The following is a 19,337-nucleotide window of genomic DNA, read 5'->3' as shown; positions in this document are numbered from 1 at the left end:
CTGGCTGGGGCCTTTCTGTTCCAATTCGCATGACATACGTTAGGGCTGGATTTTTAGGCCCTGAAGGGGGTGAGCACAGAACAGGGTGGGCAGGGAATTTTGCATTGTCGGCCTGCTTGTTAGCTCCCCAGTTCCATCTTATCCCCGGGTCTCATTTCCCAGATGGAGGTGGCTGGATACCTGCCCAAAAATGACGGGTAGCCACTTAATGATGGTTAAAGGCCTACTGTCAGAGGTGAACCTCCAGGACCCATGAGGCATCAGAAACTAGGTCAGCTGTCTGAAGGTGGTCTTCCTGTGGCAGACCAGCTGGCCAATGCTTTGGGCTTTGAGTCCCTTCCTTGCCTGCCTGGCTTCAGCTGCAACCATCACAGCACCTCAGAAGTGCAGCCGGATTTGTTACGTAGGGAAATCTGACAGCTAAGTTGTGCACAACCAGGTCCCAAAAGCTTTAGTGAGATAAATCAACAAAAACCTCTTTTAACTCTCATTTAGCAGTCTGGTTAATGCTGCGTCAAACTCCTTTGCTCACTATTCAGCAAAATCATTAAACAAAGGCATCAGTCAGTGCAGTAACAATAGAATTCCAACCGCTTAGCAAGGGGCTGCTCCCCATCTGGTGTGGTATTTCTCTGGTGCTGTTATTTCTCTCTCAATGAAAAAGTGAGTGAAAACTGGGACAAAGCTGATGGAAAATGACCATAGAGTTTTTATCCATTCAAAACTCTGCTCTAGTCTTACCCCTATCCTAAAATGGATTAGCAACAAGAACAAAAATGCTTGTTGAAGGCCACTCACAAAAGAAAATGAAGCAAAACTACATCATGAGTTCTCAGCATCTTGGACTAAGTGTTGCCAAGTGAGGGCCAGACTTTAAAATATCACAACAGCATTGTCCAACTCTACTAAAAAATTGACTCATGCTCTTCCAGGGTGAGGCAGTTCTGTAACTCGACCAGCAAAAAAAAAAGATTAACAAGTGGTAAACAGCATGATGTCCAGCTGGTGTTGGTTTAAAAAGTGGGGAAGTGGGGAAAGTCCTTTAAATGAACAGGCAGGCTGAAATAATTCAGGAGACCACAGCTTTTGAGAAAGAGACACTTAAAAAAAACGACAAGCTTTTCAGATGTCGCGCATTAGGCCAAGAAAATTAATCGACAAACAAAAGAATGAAAGTTAAAATAAGTTTCTTTTTATTTGTGGAAAAGTCACTGTTCAAACAAAATCCTGTTTAAGAGCTGAATTTGAGATTGCAAAAGCCTTGATGATTTTTGAACATTCCCATATTATTTAACATGGATATATACGGAGAGGATAGCCCTGGTGTGTGTAAAGTAGTTGAATACGTGTGCAGTTTTTTTCACATAAATATTTCATAATATATTATTACTAATCCCTAACACCTGAGGTCAAAGAAATAGTATTAGGTACTTGAATGTGTTGTTCCTAAGAGCCACCATTTGCTATTTTATCCCTTGTTCAAAATCTCTTGCTTTGTTCAGATCCTCTTACCTAGCCCCTCAGGATCTCCAAATCAGTTTCAATGTTTGCAGTAATTTGAGGTGGTAAACAAACACAGTTGCTGTCAAAAGACTCTTAAATTGTAATTCAGACATAGATATTTCAGAAGCACCAAAATCAGGCATCTGAAGACCGAACTAAGATTCCGGGGCTGAATTTTACAAGATGCCATCATCCCCACCAACACCGGCTGAAAAGTCAGGGGGAGCCCCCTGACCCACAATCCCCATGGCTGCCCTGCAGCAATTTAACACTGGGATCATTGCTCATTTCTTTAAGGTGAGACTTCCACCTCTTTCTCGGTGGTGGGGGGGGGAAGCTTCACCTTACAGAGCTGCTGGCCAATCGGATGGCCAGCAACCCTGTAGCCCCAGCAGCACCAGGCAGAGGGGGTGGCCACTGTTGGCAGTACACGCAGTCCTGCCATGCCGAGGAGTCCAGTTGAGTGCAGGGTTGAGGGTCTGGGTGAGTAGATCGAGAGGGGCTCTATTCAAGAGGCCAGCGGGGAGGGATAAATGTCAGGGGGATTGACCTGGGGCCAGATGCCTCCAGTTGGTCCAGGGTGCTTTGAAAGGAGGTCTCCTCAACCCTACCTTGCCCAACAGCAACCCACACAGCTAAAGCTGCTGGGCTTCCCACATGGCATAGGCCACCCCTGCTGCAGGTAAAATTAGGGCAGGAATGGGATGAGGCCCTTAGGTGGCCATTAATTTTAGACAGAGGCAGGTGCGTAGGTGGCAGGAAGGCACCCGCTGGATATTACGAGATCTCGCCCTGCCCTGGCCTTCAAACCCAGCCCATGGCGTTTCCCTGGAGCTCCCTTGCCAGTAATGTGGTGCTGATGACAAAGTAAGAACTTACGTAGCGCCTTTCATGACCTCAGAATATCCCAAAGCTCTTTAAAATCAATGAAGTATATTTTGAAGTATAGTCACTGGTGTAATTTCAGAAACATGGCAGCCAATTTGAGCACAACCAGCTCCCACAAAAAACAATGAGATGATTTGATTTTCGATACTGATTTAGAGATAGATATTGACCAGGATACCTGTTCTTCTTTGAAAGGACGGCATGGAAAGTTTCACATCCTGGAGGGCAGATTGGACCTTCCTCAGATAGGGAGGGAAGAACAAACAGGAGGGATTGTAGCCGGTTGGAAGGCAGGAGACATTAAATGATTAAAGGGATGATGGTGCAAGGCAGCAAAATTGGACTCAACATTGAGTTCAACAATTTCAGATCAAAACCAAAGCTCCCATTTTTCCGGACAGCAGATATTTATAACGATTGTGCTATTGTGATTTGCAGCTCCTCCAACTTGTTTTTCTTGCACCATTGCCATCATCCCTTTTGTCATTCAATCTCTCCTGCCTACTACCAGATTAAAGAGCTTCCCATTTGTTCTTTCCTCCCCTCTGCCCTTTTCCTGCTCTGTGCTTGCTTAAAACCTGTTGCATCTATAACATTTTCCAAAGGCTACTGAGCTGAAACGTTGGGCTAGATTTTACAGCCCACTGCCGGCGTGTCTGGAGGTGGGGGGTGCAGTTTATAAAATGCAGAGCATGCCCTGCCCGCTGCCTTACTACCCACCCCCAACCAGGCTCCCGTTTTATGATGGGGGCATGGTGCCATGGAGATGTCAGCAGTCCATTCACCTTTGGGCCTATTAAGGCCAATTAATGGCCACTTAAATGCTTCATCCGCCACCAGTATGACAAGAAAAGCCCCCAAGCCAAGCGGGTACCCCAGAAACTTTTACTGGGTGGGCTGGTGTCGGGTAACAGGAGAAGGGAACCTTTGGGGGTTCCCTTGTGCCCAGTGGAGCCCACCCCCCACCCCCGGCACCCCCACAATTTCCAGGTCGTGCTGTGCTTTAACCCTTCTCCTCCGGCTTCTGAAACTAGGCCCCGCTGATACCCTGGACTTACCTTGAAGCATGGCTCCATAACCTCTTCCTCAGGGATTCGCCATAGTCCCAGGAGCTGGTGCTGCTGGGAGTACAGAGCTTCGGCTAATTGGATTGACCCACAGCTCTCTAAGGCATAATTCTTCCCACACCACCCTCCCACCAAATTGGGGTGTTAAGGCTCACCCTGAGCCGATTAGTGCCCTGCTGAATGTTAAATGGCTGCGGGGCAGCTGGGTTTTTCATGGTGGAGGCCAGGGAACATGGCACCCTGCAAAACTTCAACCTGTTAACTCTATTTCTCTCTCCACAGATGCTGCCAGACCCACTGAGTGTTTCCAACATTTTATACTTTGATTACAGATTTTGAGCTTCAGCTGTATTTTTGCCTTTGTTCTGATATTGAATCTTTTCCCTTCTTAAAGGAGCGAATATTCTTGACATTTTCGAACTATATCTTCACAGTGATCTTCTTGACTGAGATGGCAGTAAAGGTAAGCCTCAGCCATCATGTTTTTTAAAGGCCAAAACAATGTGAAATAATTGTCTGTATCTGAGCGAGAAGGCCCCACCCTTAGCATAATAACAACATAATCCCTCTGGAGCTAACCCTGACTGTACAATCAGTTCACTTTCTGCCCATTTTTGTTTTCATCACTGGGGGTTAGGTTAAATTAAGGACTGATGATTTCACCCATAAAATGGTCACATTGAACAAAGGGCTATTGTAGATTCATTTGATGAGAATAAATCCCGTTAATCAAAGATTTTCTCCAGAGTTATGATGGGTGATCAAGAGAACGCTTGGAGAAATTCCTGTTGGTCCCTGCTTACCAAGATGCATTGGATCAGTATTTGGCACGGGAAACTTTCTCACCCACCCAGCATCACCATCAGACACTCACCCTGTCCTGAACAATTATAGCATGAGTAAGGTACAGATTGAAGCTCTCTTCACACTTTCCTCTCTGGATCACATCCCCTCCAGCCCATCTTAGAGAATAGATTTAGCCCTGGAGAGCCCAGTAGTCTATTTTTGTTGCACTACTTTGAACCCTCCCTAAAATACATGTCTTCATTCTGCATGTGCGCATCACTGACCAAGGCCGGCATTTATTACCCATCCCTACTTGCCATGAGCAGTGGGGGACCAACAGGAATTTCCCCAAGCGTTCTCTTGATCACCCATCATAACTCATGGAGCAGTGGTGGGACTTCTTCATGAACCACTGGTTTGATAAAACAAAGTTGCTTGCTAAGCCACTTCTCAGAGGGCACTTAGGGATCCAGTTGGGTTTTTAACAATAAACTGACAGCTTTACTTTAGATTTATTTAGGTTTCAGATTGAGTATTTTTAAACTAATTAAAATTTTCAAACTGCGATTTGGTGGGATTTGAATTTATGATCCTTGATTTTCACCTGCAACCACATCCCCTCCTCCTCTGGTGAGGGTTGGGGAACGCACTAAATTATTGGAATCAAGAAACCCAACTCGAACCTGACCCGTTCCCTTCCATTTAAGTTTTTAGAAACACAAATCAGGCACTTAATGAGGCTCCTGCAAGGGGACCTAGTTAACATTCAAATGTCATCGCCTGATGACATCATCAACGCACAACTTAAACTTCACTTGTTCGAAGTGGGTGGGGGCAACCCGAGCTGAAGGGATTCCCGGCAGTGGATCTGGAATGGGAGACACCGAATGACCAAAGAAAGTATTGAAGGTCAGCTCAGTTTAGCACTGCTTGTGGGCCAAGAGAGGCAGGAGTGCTAGCCCCAAGAATCAGAGGAAGCCTTTGTCTCACTACTGCCACTGCCCCCACTCCCTCAGCTTTGACCATGGCCCAGAGCCATTCCCCTTCCCCCACCCCCCACCCATTGGCAGCCTGACAAAAGTTATTCCTTGCCGTTAAGTTCGGTGAAGCCTCCACGACTTTAGATTACTTGTCTAGTAAAATAACCACTATGCTACCGTACCCTTGCAGTAAATACTTATTTCCTGCTTTCCATTGCAGCTGGTGGCAATGGGCCTTTGTTTTGGTCAGCGGACGTATCTCAAGAGCTCCTGGAATATTCTGGATGGACTACTGGTGATGATCTCAGTCATCGATATCCTGGTCTCCATGGTTTCCAACAGCGGGACGAAAATTCTTGGAATGCTGCGGGTGCTCCGCCTCCTGCGCACCCTCCGCCCCCTCCGGTAACCACACTCACTGCCGGGTTTGGGCTCAGCAGCCCAATCGAAAACAGAGCTGGGAATTTAAATACCTGAACAGATTAAGGATTATTTTACGTGTTTGTGGCCAGCCGGGGAGATGTGCTTGTCAGGAGCGTGTATGAGGACTTTGCTTTGGCCTTGTGCATTTATGCCTCAGTTGTCTCACCTCAGGGGCAATTTTATCGCTTCTGAGTCAGTAGGTTGTGAGTTTCAAGTCCCACTTCAAGGACTTGAGCACAATATTCTAGATTGATGCTCCAGGGCAGTACTGAGCAATGTTCCCTTTAATTTTTGTGCACGGCCTATTCATTAGGGTGTGCAAGCCTTTTAAAAATTTTTGTGCAGCCACAGACGTGCGGTAACCTAAGGGACAGTCTTGTGCACAGCCTATGCAGGAACATCCAGCTTGCTCCACGGCCACATGGCTGCACATCTTATAGGGAGCATTGGTAGTGAGAGAGAACCGCATTGTCAGAAGAGCAATATTGATGGAATGCTACACTGTCAGAGATATCATCTTTGAGAAGAGATGTTAAAGCAAGGCCATGCCTGCCCTCTCAGGTCAGTATAAAGATCCCAGGGCAATATTTCGAAGAATGGGAGGTCACCCTGGTGTCCTGCTACAAGAGGACAGGCTGGGAAAGTTTTAATGTCATATGGAGGACAGGAGGCCAAGATTGGTTAATGAGGATGGGGAAATGAATGCATATAATTGAGTTTTACTTGATCCCCATTGGGTACCAAAGATTATTTAAATCCTGATGTTTCTAAGAGAAGTCATACTGAAATCAAAATGTTAACTCCATTTCTGTCTCCACAGATGCTCTAGGCCTGCTAAGTTTTTCCAGCGCTTTCTGTTTTTTATATTTATACCCATATTTTTATTAGGAAGTGAATTGGTTGCACTGAACAGGCTTATACTGTATTCCCTTGAGTATATTTCCAGGGCTATGGGGAAAGAACAGGGCAGTGTCAGCTATTCTCTCTTTTCATGCAGCATCCTCATTGTCTGATTGTCGCTAATCATGGTTTACGGCATGGCATCTTTATGGGGAAAAGCAACCAGGCAGACCCCAAGAACTACCCCAGCCAGTACAGGGATTGAACCCTTGCTAATAGCATTATTCTATACTATACTCTAGCCAACTGAACTAACTGGCCTCCTTCACGTTGCTTATTAGCTAACTCTTACAAAGAGTCAGCACAGCCAAAAGGGACCAAATAGTCCCCTCCTCTGCTGTAATAGTCCCCTCCTCTGCTGTAATATTTTATGATTCTCAAGATGTGCTAGTGAAGGTAAAAGGTGCCAGGAAACAAATGGATGTAATGTTCAGTGTCAGAGGAGGCAAAATTATAGAATTGTAGGAATATAGGACTTAGGGGCAGAAGTAGGCCTTTCAGCACTACAAGCCTGCTCCGTCATTTGATAAGATTAAGGCTGATCTGATTGTAGCCGCAACTCCAATTTCCTGTCTGCCCCCCATAACCCTTGACTTCCTTGTCTATCAAAAATCTATTTAACTCAGCCTTGAATAAATCCAATGACCCAGCCTCCACTGTTTCCTTGGGAGGAGAATTCCACAGACTAACGACCCTCTGAGAATAAAAAATTCTCCTCATTTCTGCCTTAAAAGGGAGACCTCTTATTTTTAAATTGTGTCCCCTGGTTCTAGTCTCCCCGACAAGAGGAAACATGTTCCAGGTATCCACCCTGTCAAGCCCCCTCAGGATTTTATATGTTTCAATAAGATCACTTCTCATTCTTCTAAATTTCAATGGGCAGAGACGTAACCTGTTCACCTTATCTTCATAAGATAAGACCTTCATCCCAGGAATGGCTCAAGTGAACCTTCTCTGAACTGCTTCTAATGCAATTATGTCATTTTTCAAATAAGGAAAACCAAAACCGTACACAGTACTCCTGATGTGGCCTCACCAAGGACCTGTACAGCTCCCTACTCTTATATCCATCCCTCTTGCAATAAACGCCAACATTCCATTTGCCTTCCTAATCACTTGCTGCACCTGCATACCAACTTTTGTGATTTTGTGATCCCTCACTGGTACAGAGTTCTGCAACCTCTCTCCATTTAAATACTATACTGCTTTTCTATTCTTCCTGCCAAAATGGACAAGTTCACATTTTCTCATATTATATTCCATCTAGCAAATTTTTGTCTATTCATTTAACCTATCTATACCCCTTTGTAGACTCTTTACATCCCCTTAATGACTTACCTTCCTATCTACCTCTGTGGCGTCAGCAAATTTAGCAACCACACATTCAATCTATTCAACCAAATCATTGATAGAGTTTGTAGGTATTTGGGGCCCCAACATTGATCCCTGTGGCACTCCACCAGTTACAGCTAAGAATCCTGCTATAACTTCCTTAATAATGGATTCTAGGAATTTTCCAAGACAGATGTTAGGCTAATTGGCCTATAGTTTCCTGCTTTCTGTATCTCTCCTTTACTGAATAAAAGTGCTACATTTACTATTTTCCAATCCACTGGAACCCTTCCAGAATCTAAGGAATTTTAGAAGATTATCTATTGGAAAATCTTTGGAAGACCTCTACTATCTCTGCAGCTACTTCTTTTATGACCTTAGGATGCAGGTCATCTGGTCCTGGGAACTTGTCAGCCTTTAGGTCTAATAGTTTTCCTAGTACCTTTTCCCTGATGATGGTAATTTTAAGTTCCTCCCCCCTTTACACCTGTGGATTTTCAAGTATCTTTGGGAAGTTTCCTAAGTCTTCTACTGTGAAGACAGACACAAAATACCTGTTCAGTGGCTGCGCCATGTCCTGTATTACAACACAGAAGGAGGCCATTCAACCCACCATGTCTGCACTGACTCTCCAAAGGACCAATTTACCAAGTTTTTTTTTATTTGTTCATGGGATGTGGATGTCACTGGCCAGACCAGCATTTATTACCCATCCCTAACTGCCCTAGTTCAGAGAGCATTTAAGAGTCAACTGGAGTCACATGTAGGCCAGACCAGGTAAGGACAGCAGATTTCCTTCCCTAAAGGACATTATGGAGCCAGATGGGTTTTGACAACAATGGTTTCATGGTCATCATTCGACTTTTAATTCCAGATTTTTATTGAATTCAAATTCCACCATCTGCTGTGGTGGGATTCCAACCTGGGCCCCAATTACCTTGGGTCTCTGGGTTACTAGTCCAGAGATAATACCACTACACCATCGCCTCCCCTAAGTGTCACGACCCCGCCTTCTCCCTGTACCCATGCACATTCTTCCTTTTCAGATAACTATATAATTCCCTTTTGAATGCCTGAATTGACCCTGCCTCCACTACAGTCTCTGGTAGTGCATTCTAGATCCTAACTACTCATGGCGTGAAAAAATTTTTCCTCATGTAACTTTCTCCAGTTATCTTAAACCTGTGCCCTCTCATTCTCAATCCTTTCACAAGTGGGAAGTTCCTCCCTATTTACTCCGTCCAGACCCTTCATGATTTTGAATACCTCAATCAAATCTTCTCTCAGTCATATCTGCTCCAAGGAAATCAGTCCCAACTTCTCCAATCTATTTTCTTAACTACATTTCTTCAGTCCTGGAACCCTTCTCGTGAATCTTCTCTGCACCCTCTCTAATGCCTTCACATCTTTCCTAAAATGCGGTGCCCAGAATGACAAAATGCTCCGGTTGAGGTGAAGCCTGTTTTTTATAATAATCTCTTTGTTCTTGTACTCTATGCTCCAGTTAATAAAGTCTAGGATACTGTACACTTTATTAGCCATTCTGTCATCTTGTCCTGCCACCTTCAATGACTTACGCATATATATACCCGGGTCCCTCGGCTCCTGCACACCCTTTCAAAGCTGCCAGGTTGACTGCATAATGTACACTCAATTGAATTCTTTCATCCATAGAAGTCAATGGAAATTTGGCATGTGTACTAACAGGTAGTGATCCAGTACCTCCAATGTTCTACCCCAGCCAATGCTGAACATTACCCCTCCTTCTGCACTCTGCTGATGTTTGTTTTATTGATGGTGAAAATTCATTGTTACTGTAATTTTGCACAGAATCTCTTGGTACTCTGAAGGATGTAGATAAAACTTCCTTTCATCGTTATTTTATAAAACCAACCTTCATAGTTCAGCTTACATTGCTTCTACATTCCAGACAGTTCGCTTAAAAATCAGAATGTCCAGTCCAAACCAAGCAGGGTGTAAACGCTTGTTTTGCAACATTTCATCAAGCAGGGCTGCAAAGCACATTTGCAAACTGTTCGAAGAGCATCAATAATCTTGATGGAGCCAAATGTCAATGTGGCTTAGTTGAAAGCAATCTTGCCTCTGAGTCAACAGGATGTGGGTTCAGAATCTCATTCCATCAAATAATCTTGGACACTCTAGTGCAAGCTAAGGGAAAGCTGCCTTTGCACCAGTAACCTTCCAACAATGACTTCCCTTCACATCTTTACAAGGCACTCCTTCTCGCTAATAATCTTCCAACAATGACGGGCCTTCTAACTTTTACATAGGCCCCCAACCAATAACCTTCCAGTAGTGATAGTTCCCCAACTCATCGGTGGCAGCAGCTGTCCCACGATACAAGGAGGAAGTTTACTCAGGTCCCGAGTTTCTGCCATGGATCTTCATGTGACTTATCAGGTCGATTCTCACCCCACAGATCTTTGGGCATATGGGGCAGGATGTCCCATGAGCTGGCGGGATCTGGAGTGTAGGATTTACTTCCTTTTCTTCTCTGCTACCGCTCTACCTCATCATTAAGATGTTGTGACTCGAAGCATGATGCAGCTTGAAGGACAAGTTGGTGCCATTCTGAACGATTAGTAGCAAACTCCACCCAGTCATTAATGTCAATGCTGCCATGCTTCAAGGAGAGATTCAGGGTGTCTTTGAAGCATTTTCTTTATCTCCCCCTGAACGCTGGCCATTTAAGAATTGAGAAAACAGGACTTGGGGCAGGCAGTTTTCAGCCATCCGAAGATGCCCCTCCCATTGAATCCTGAAGATGCAGCGGAGGCATTACTCATGGAATTTCTCTCGTGCTCCTATGTGTTAATATGTATGCAGTCCAGGTCTCACTGCAGTACAGGAATGCAGTGACGACAACCTATTCTGTACACTAGGACTTTTATTGACTTGTAGAGGTCTTTGCTCTTAAACGTTCACTGTCATAATTTGTAGAAGGCTGAAGTTCGTGCAGCTGATCTGGTCAATGGTGGCCTTTTGAGAGAGGTGGCTGCCAAGGTATGGGAAGTGCTCAATATATTCCAGAGTCTCTCCTCTGACATATATAGGAAATGAAATATTTGGCTGACCAGGTGTGGGTTGATAAATGAGTTTTGTTTCGGCAACATTCAATGACAGGCTGGGTTTCTTGTATACAGAATTGAAGAGATCAAGAGTGGTCTCTTGTGCAGAGTGGGCAACGACAATACAATCATCTGCAAACCGTAGATCATGAATGTCCATGGCAGTCAGTTTAGTTTTGGTACAGATGAGAGTGAGGTCAAAGATCTTTCCATCTGGATGGTATCTAATACTGACATGAGAGGGTAGTTCAGCTTTGATGAGGTGAACTGCAGATAACACAGGACTATCACACAGCCTTGTTTGACCCCAGTCCAGATTTTGAAGGCATCTTTTTCAGATCTCCCATTCAAGACAGTTGCAATCATACCATCATGAAGCAGTTGCAAGATTGAGATGATTATCTTTGGACGTCAATTTTTGGAGCACAATCCACAGAGTCTCGTGATTTACTGAGTCAAATGTTTTGGTCAGGCCAATGAATAAATAAGGAGTTCCTGGTTAAAAACAAAAAACTGCGGATGCTGGAAATCCAAAACAAAAACAGGATTACCTGGAAAAACTCAGCAGGTCTGGCAGCATCGGCGGAGAAGAAAAGAGTTGACATTTCGAGTCCTCATGACCCTTCGACAGTTCTATCAAAATGCATCACCTCACACTACTCCACATTGAACTTCATATGCCACCTATCTGCCCACTCCACTAGCTATGTCCTCCTCACAGTTTACAACGTTCCAAAGCTTCATATCATCCACAAACTTTGAAATTGTCCCCTGCACACCAAGATCTATATCATTAATATATGTCAGGTAAAGCAAGAGTCTCAATACCGACCCCTGGGGAACTCCACTACAAACGTTCCTCCAGCCTGAAAAATATCCATTGTCCATTACTATCTGCTTCCTATTTTTCAGCCAATTTTGTATCCACATTGCTTCTGTCCCTTTTATCCCATGAGCAATAACTTTTCTCACAAGTCTGTTGTATGGAACCATATCAAATGCCTTTTGAAAGTCTATGTACGCCACGTCAACAGCATGACCTTTTCTGTTACCTCTTCAAAAAACTCCAACAGGTTAGTTAAACACGATTTCCCCTATAGAAATTGATGCTGGCTCTTCCTTATCAACCCATCTTTTTCCATGTGACTACTAATTCTATCCCGAATAATTATGTCTAGAATCTTGCCCACCACTTGAAGTTAACCTCACTGGTCTGTAATGGCTGGGCTTATTCTTACAACCTTTTTTGAACAAGGGTGTAATGTTTGCAATTTTCCAGTCCTCTGGCATCTCCCCTGAGTCTAGGAAAGACTGAAAATTATGGCTAGTGCCCCTGCAATTTCTACTCACTTCTTTCAATACCCTTGGATGCATTTCATCTGGTCCAGGTGCCAACTTTAAGTACCGATAGTCTATTCAACACTTCCAATTTAGAACCCTTCAAGTAACAGAGTTTCCTCATCTGTCACCATTACCTGGGTAGCATCTACCTCCTTGGTAAAGACGAATGAAAAATGTTCATTTAATACCTCAACCATGGCCCCTTCTTCCATATGCAAATTCCCTTTTAGGTCCCTAATCGCCCCTACTCCTCCTTTTACTATTTATATGCCTATAGAACATTTGGGCATTCCTCTTTATGTTGGCTGCTGATCTTTTCTCATAATCCCTCTTTGCTTCTCTAATATGCTTTTTCACCTTCCCTCTGAACCTCCTGTAATCCTCTTGGTTCTCAATTGTATTTTCTACCTGACATCTATCATAAGCACACTTTTTCTTCTTTATCTTAATTTCTATCTTCTTTTTCATCCAGGGAGCTCTGGTTTTGTTTGCCCTACCTTTCCCTTTTGATGGAATATACCTTGACTGTGCCCGAACCAATTCTTATTTGAAGGTGGCCCATTGTTTGACTAGTTTTTCCCGCCAATCTATCATTCCAGTCTATCTGGCCGTGCTCCATTCTTGACCCATCAAAATCAGCTCTTGTACAGTTAAGTATTCTTACTCCAGATTGCCTACCATCCTTTTCTATCATCATCCTAAAACATCCAATATAATGATCACTGTCTCCTAAATGTACCCCCACTGACACTTGATCTATTTGGCCCAACTCATTTCCAAGGACCAGGTCCAACGTTCTTTTTGGATTGGACACACACATTCCGAAGAACATTTTCCTGAACATAATCTAGGAACTTTTGCCATCGGGCATTAGACTTGAACTGTTGGAATTCTGCCTTCTTGACTTGTGATCTTAGATTGTTCTGCCAGGTAATGAAGAGTACTCATTTTTGATCTAGGAGTTTACTTACTTCATCATTGATTTAATCAAACCAGGCCTTGTCATGATAATGGTCTGGACACAGGAGGTCTAGCACAGCTGAATTTATTTGATCCCACAGTTCTGGAATTGAGTTGGATGTGTGGCTTTTTTCCAGATTGGTTGTGGGCTGCACTTGGAATTCCTCTCTTCAATTAGACTGCTTTAGAGCTGAGACATTGACCTTCTCCCTCTTAGACTTTTGGGCCTTGTAATGTCTCAGTGCTAGGTGGATGTTCATCTCCAATCAAACAAGCCTATGAACTGTCCAGCAGGCATCAGTGGCTTGCATGGTTCAAGCAATAAAGACATCACTTAGATCTTTGATCTGAACAATGGTATAATCCAGGAGGTGCCAACGCTTTGATCCAGGGTTCCTCCATGTGGCTTTGTATTTGTCCTTCTGGCAGAAGAGGGAGTTTGTTGCAATGAGGCCATGCTGGGCACATTTTGTCAGCAGGATGACGCTGTTTGCATTAGCTTTGCATGCCCGGTTTTTCCCAATGGCTCTGCTACAGACATCGGAGTCAGTCAACCCTGGCATTAAAGTCCCCCAGAAGGATGATTTTTTTTTCCTTTTGGGATGGCAGTGACGACTTCTTCATGATAGAATATAACTTTTCCTTAACATCTTCATCAGAGTTGAGAGTTGGGGCATAAGTGCTACTTATACTTTACTACTGGGGGGAGATGGTAATGTAGTGGTAATGTCACTGGACTAGTAATTCAGAGGCCCAGGCTAATTGTTATGACATGGCAGATGATGTGTGCCAGGCAGACCAAATCCACAAGGGAAACTTGGTCACACTGTCACAATGGTTTTGCAATTTGTATTTATTGTGAGAAGATGTGTGCACTAAATTCAGAAGTAATAAGTCCACTTAGACCTTTAGAGATTTTAACAATTAAATTAAAATATTTATTAAGAAAATAAAAGATTTCAAGCACATACATAAGACTACAATTACTTAATACTATAACAACTCCTAAAATTCCTAATTAACCTGACTCTGTTACACCCCCTTTAAGGAAACAATTCAAAATAGATTTTAGATTTAAACAAAACAGCAAGGTAACACAGTACCTAATTGACAATGGAATTCCAAATGGCTTTTTCCAACTTCGGTTATTGGACAACACAGACTTTCATACAAATGGCTGGAGGCTTTTTCAAGGCTGTTTCACACACTCCTATTAGATCTTACATGGCCCCCAAACATAGCCTTTCATTCTCCTTTATATATGTTTCACTCTCTTTAATATGTAAATTCCATTGTTCCACATATCTTTGCAACTATACCTTTCCCACAATATAAAAATTTTCATGTTGCCAATATTGTCAGTCACCTTTGGGAAAAACAAATACACTCCTTAGCCTTGCTTATCTGGTTAGTTGTAAACAGACTAACATCACTTTGAAATCCAAAGAATCCTTTCACTTATCTAAAAGTGCAAATTCCCTTCATACCTAATATGCTAAGACAACATCCATGTTTACTCACGAGCATTTAAAGTACATTTCTACACCTAGCTTTCTTTGATAATTTCAAGCTTACAGCCTACCTGAATCCAAATGTAATTAAATCACACAGACAGGACCATCTACACTCACACCCATTAACTTACTTTACAACAAACCAGAAAAATATTATGAAAAATATTATACTTTTGTAACATTAAGCTCTGGTGACAATCCCACCACTTCAGCTGGTAGAATTTAAATTCAATTAATAAAACCTGGAATATAAAGCCAGTTACGGTAATGGTGACCTTAAAACTATCTTCAATTGTTGTAAAAACACATCACTATAATGTCCTTTAGGGGAAGAAATCTGCTATATTTATCCAGTCTGGCATACATCTGACTCCTGATCACAGCAATTTTTCTTTATATTCATTCACAGGTTGTGACTGTTGTTGGCTAGGCCAATATTTATTGCTCATAATTGCCCTTGGTAGTGAGCTGCCTTCTTGAACCGCTATAAGCCATGTGGTGTGGAAACGCCCACAGTGCTGTTGGGGAGGAAGCAGAGGAATTTGAATTTGTCCTTGAAATTCAATGGCATTACCATCAATGAATCCCTCACTATAAATATCCTGGGGGTTACCATTGACCAGAAACTGAACTGGACCAGCCATATAAATACTGTGGCTACAAGAGCAGGTCAGAGGCTGGGAATCCTGAAGAGGGTAACTCACCTCCTGACTCCCCAAAGCCTGTTCATCCATCTACAAGGCACAAGTCAGGAGTGTGATGGAAAACTCTCCACTTGCCTGGATGAATGCAGTTCCAACAACACTCAAGAAGCTTGAAGCTTGTCTAGGAAAAATCGGCCTGCTTGATCGGCACCCCATCCACCATCTTCAATATTCATTCCCTGCACCACCAAATCCAGCTTTGATGTCAAGCTCAGTCACTCTCACCTCATCTCTTGAGTTCAGCTCTTTTGTTCACATTTGGACCAAGGCTGTCATGAGGTCAGAAGCTGAGTGGCCCTGGCGGAATCCAAATTGTGCGTCAGTGAACAGGTTATTGCTGACTAAGTACCACTTGATAGCACTGTCCACGACACTGTCTGTCAATTTGCTGATGATCGAGAGTAGACTGATTGGGTAGTAATTGGCTGAGTTGGATTTGTCCTGCTTTTTGTGTACAGGACATACCTGGGCAATTTTCCACATTGCCAGGTAGATGCCAGTGTTGTAGCTGTACTGGAACAGCTTGGTTAGGGACATGGCTAGTTCTGGAGCATAGGTCTTCAGTACTCTTGGTGGAATGTTGTTCGGGCCCTTGGCTTTTGCAGTATTCAGTGCCTTTAGCCATTTGCATACGAACATACAAATAAGGAGCAGCACTTGGCCCCCTGAGCCTTATCCACCATTCAATAGGTGATCTGAATGTAACCTCAACCCCACATTCCTGCCTACTCCTAATAACCTTTCACCTCCTTGTTAATCAAGAATCTATCCAGCTCTGCCTTAAAAAATACTTAAAGCTCTGCTTCCACCATCTTTTGAGGAAGAGAGCTCCAAAGACACTCAATCCTCTGAGAGAAAAAAATTCCCCTCATCTCTGTCTTAAATGAGTGACTCCTTATTTTTAAACAGCTCTATAGTCCCCTACAAGAGGAAGCATCCTCTCCACATCCACCCTGTCAAAACTTCTCAGGATCTTAAAGGTTTCAATTAAATCAGCTCTCACCCTTCTAAATTCTAGTGGATAAAGCCTCACCTGTCCAGCCTTTCCTCATAACCCACCCATTCCTGGTATTAGTCCAGTAAACCTTATCTGAACTGATTCTAATGCATTTAAATCTTTCTCTAACCAAGGAGAACACACCTGTGAGATGTGGCCTCACTAATGCCCTATACAACTGAAGCATAACCTCCCAACTTTTGCAGTCAATTCCACTCTCAATAAATGATGACATTCCATTAGCTTTCCTATTTACCTGCTCTACCTGCATACTAGCCTTTTGTGATTCATGCACTAAGACACCCTCTGATTCTCAGAGCTCCTCAATTTCTCACCATTTAGATAATAAGCTTCTTTTTTATTCTTCCTGTCAAAATGAACGATTCCACATTTGCCTACATTATACTCCATTTGCCAGATCTTTGCCCACTCACTTAACCTATCCATGTCACTTTGTAGCCTCCTTACATCCTCATCACAATTTACTTTCCTAACAATCTTTGAGTTGTCAGCAAATTTAGCCACCATTCCTTCGGTCCCTTCATCCAAGTCATTTAGATAAGTTGTAAAAAGTTGAGGTCCCAGCACTGATCCCTGTGGCACAGCACTCGTCACATCCTGCCAACCAGAAAAAGACCCCCATATGCCAATTCTCTGCTTCCTGTTAGCTAGTCAATCTTCTATCCACGCCAATATGTTACCCCTATACCATGAGCTTTTATTTTCTGCAAAAACCTTTGACGTAGCACTTTATCAAATACCTTCTGGAAATCTAAGTACAGTACATCCACCTTTATCCACAGCACATGTGACTCTTTCAAAGAACTCCAATAAATTGGTTAAACATGATTCCTCTTTTACAAAACCATGTTGACTCTGCCTGATTGCCTTGAATTTTTCTAAGTGCCCTGCTATAACATCTTTAATAATAGCTTCTAACATTTTCCCTATGACACATGTTAGGCTAACTGGCCTATCTTGATATCACGTGGAATATTTGGAGACTGGCATCTGTGATACTGGGAAGCTGAGATGGAGACCAAGATGGATCATCCATTTGGCACTTCTGTCTGAAGATGGCTGTAAATGCTTCAGCCTTATCTTTTGTACTGATTTGCAGGGCTCCTTCAACATTGAGGATGGGGATATTTGTGGAGTCTCCTCCTCCTGATAGTTGTTTAATTGTCAACCACCATTCAGCACCACAGAGCTTAGATCTGATCCATTGGTTGTGGAATCATTTAGCTCTGTCTATCACATGCTGCTTCTACTGTTTGGCATGCAAGCAGTCCTGTGTTGTAGCTTCACCAGGTTGAACCTCATTTTTAGGTATGCCTAGTGCTGCTCCTAGCACGCCCTCCTGCACTCCTAATTGAACCAGGGTTGATTCCCCCACTTGATGGTAATGATAGAGTGGGGGATTTGCTGGGCCATGAGGTTACAGATTGTGTCTGTAAGCAATTCTGCTGCTGCTGATGCCTATGGCATCTCACGGATGCCCAGATTTGAGTTGCTAGATCTGTTCAGAATCTATCCCATTTAGCACAGTGGTAGTGCCACACAACAGAATGGAGGGCACCTTCAATATGAAGACAGGACTTATTGTCCACAAGGATTGTGCAGTTGTCATTCCTACTGATACTGTCATGGACAGATGCATCTGTAGTTGATCTTAACTTCTCTCTGGAATGGTCTCACTAGCCACTCAGTACAAGTGCAGTTAGGGATGGGCAACAAATGTTGGCCTTGCCAGCAATGCCCACATTCCATGAAAGAATAAAGAAAAAATACTTAGCCTAACTAATCGTGTTCCGAAAGCTATAGTCCCCCAACCTATTATTCTCTAATAGTATTAGTACACAACTAATAATCTTCCAACAATGACAGACCTTCTAACTTCTACATAGGCCCTCCATCCAATCATCTTCCAATAGTGTTACTTCCCCACAAATAATCTTCCAATACTGATACACCTCCCATTGATAATCGTCCAGTAATTATTGATGCCCCGCCGATAATCTGCCAATAGTAATCATCCCTCAACTAATAACCTTCCAATGGTGTCAGCCCAATCCCAGAAATAATCATCAAATAGTGATAGAATTCCAACCAATGATCTTCCAATAGTGATAGCACCCCAATCAAAATGTTCCAGTACTGCTGAAAAAAGACATTTTGTTGAAGGTTTTTGTCTTGCACTCATCAGGACAATCACAAGAATACCAATTGTACTGATGAGTGCAAGATGAAAGGTTCAGCAAAATGTCTCTCTTCAGCAATTCTCAAGTTCTGTACTACCAAATGACTAATGTTCCAGTAGTGATAGACCCTTACCCAATCATCTTCTAATGGTGATAATGCCCCCACCAGTAATCTTCAAATCCATAGAGATGCCCAAACAATAATCCTCCAGTTGTGGTAATTCCCCAACTAATAATTTTCCAATACCGATTCTTTCCCAGACAATAGTCTTAGAATAGTCACAGCCCCCAAATAATAATCTTCTAATAACGTTAATTCTCCCTTTCAGTTATCTTCCAACAAAAGCAAAATGCTGAAGATGATGGAAATCTGAAACACAAACAAAAACTGCTGGAAATACTCAGCAGGGTCAGACAACATTTGTGGACAGAGAAAAATAGAGTTAGCATTTTGTTCACCAGAAGCTGAAGAAGGTGGAGATGTAATAAGTTTTAAACAAGTGAAAGGGAGAAGGGCAGGAAAAGAGAATAAAGGGGAAGGTCTGTGATAGCATTGAAGGTGGCAGAGATTAAATGATAAAAGAGTTGGTGTTGCGGAGCCAATGGAAGCAGTAATGGGGCAAGTAAAGAAACAAAGGATGTTTCCAGAGGT

At 43.0% G+C, this 19,337-nt stretch overlaps 1 protein-coding gene across 1 annotated transcript in view; it reads left to right on the top strand.

Annotated features, from left to right (window-relative positions):
• cacna1g (calcium channel, voltage-dependent, T type, alpha 1G subunit) overlaps positions 1-19,337 on the top strand; it is a 727,897-nt gene that overhangs the window by 593,789 nt on the left and 114,771 nt on the right. Inside the window, exons 20-21 of the mRNA XM_041216784.1 lie at positions 3,853-3,921; positions 5,445-5,629. Of these exons, the coding sequence (XP_041072718.1) occupies positions 3,853-3,921; positions 5,445-5,629 (254 nt within the window). The remainder of the gene's footprint in view (positions 1-3,852; positions 3,922-5,444; positions 5,630-19,337) is intronic.

Source organism: Carcharodon carcharias, chromosome 22, assembly GCF_017639515.1.
Source record: "Carcharodon carcharias isolate sCarCar2 chromosome 22, sCarCar2.pri, whole genome shotgun sequence".
NCBI lineage: Eukaryota > Metazoa > Chordata > Chondrichthyes > Lamniformes > Lamnidae > Carcharodon > Carcharodon carcharias.
This window is presented reverse-complemented; position numbering and strand designations above follow the sequence as displayed.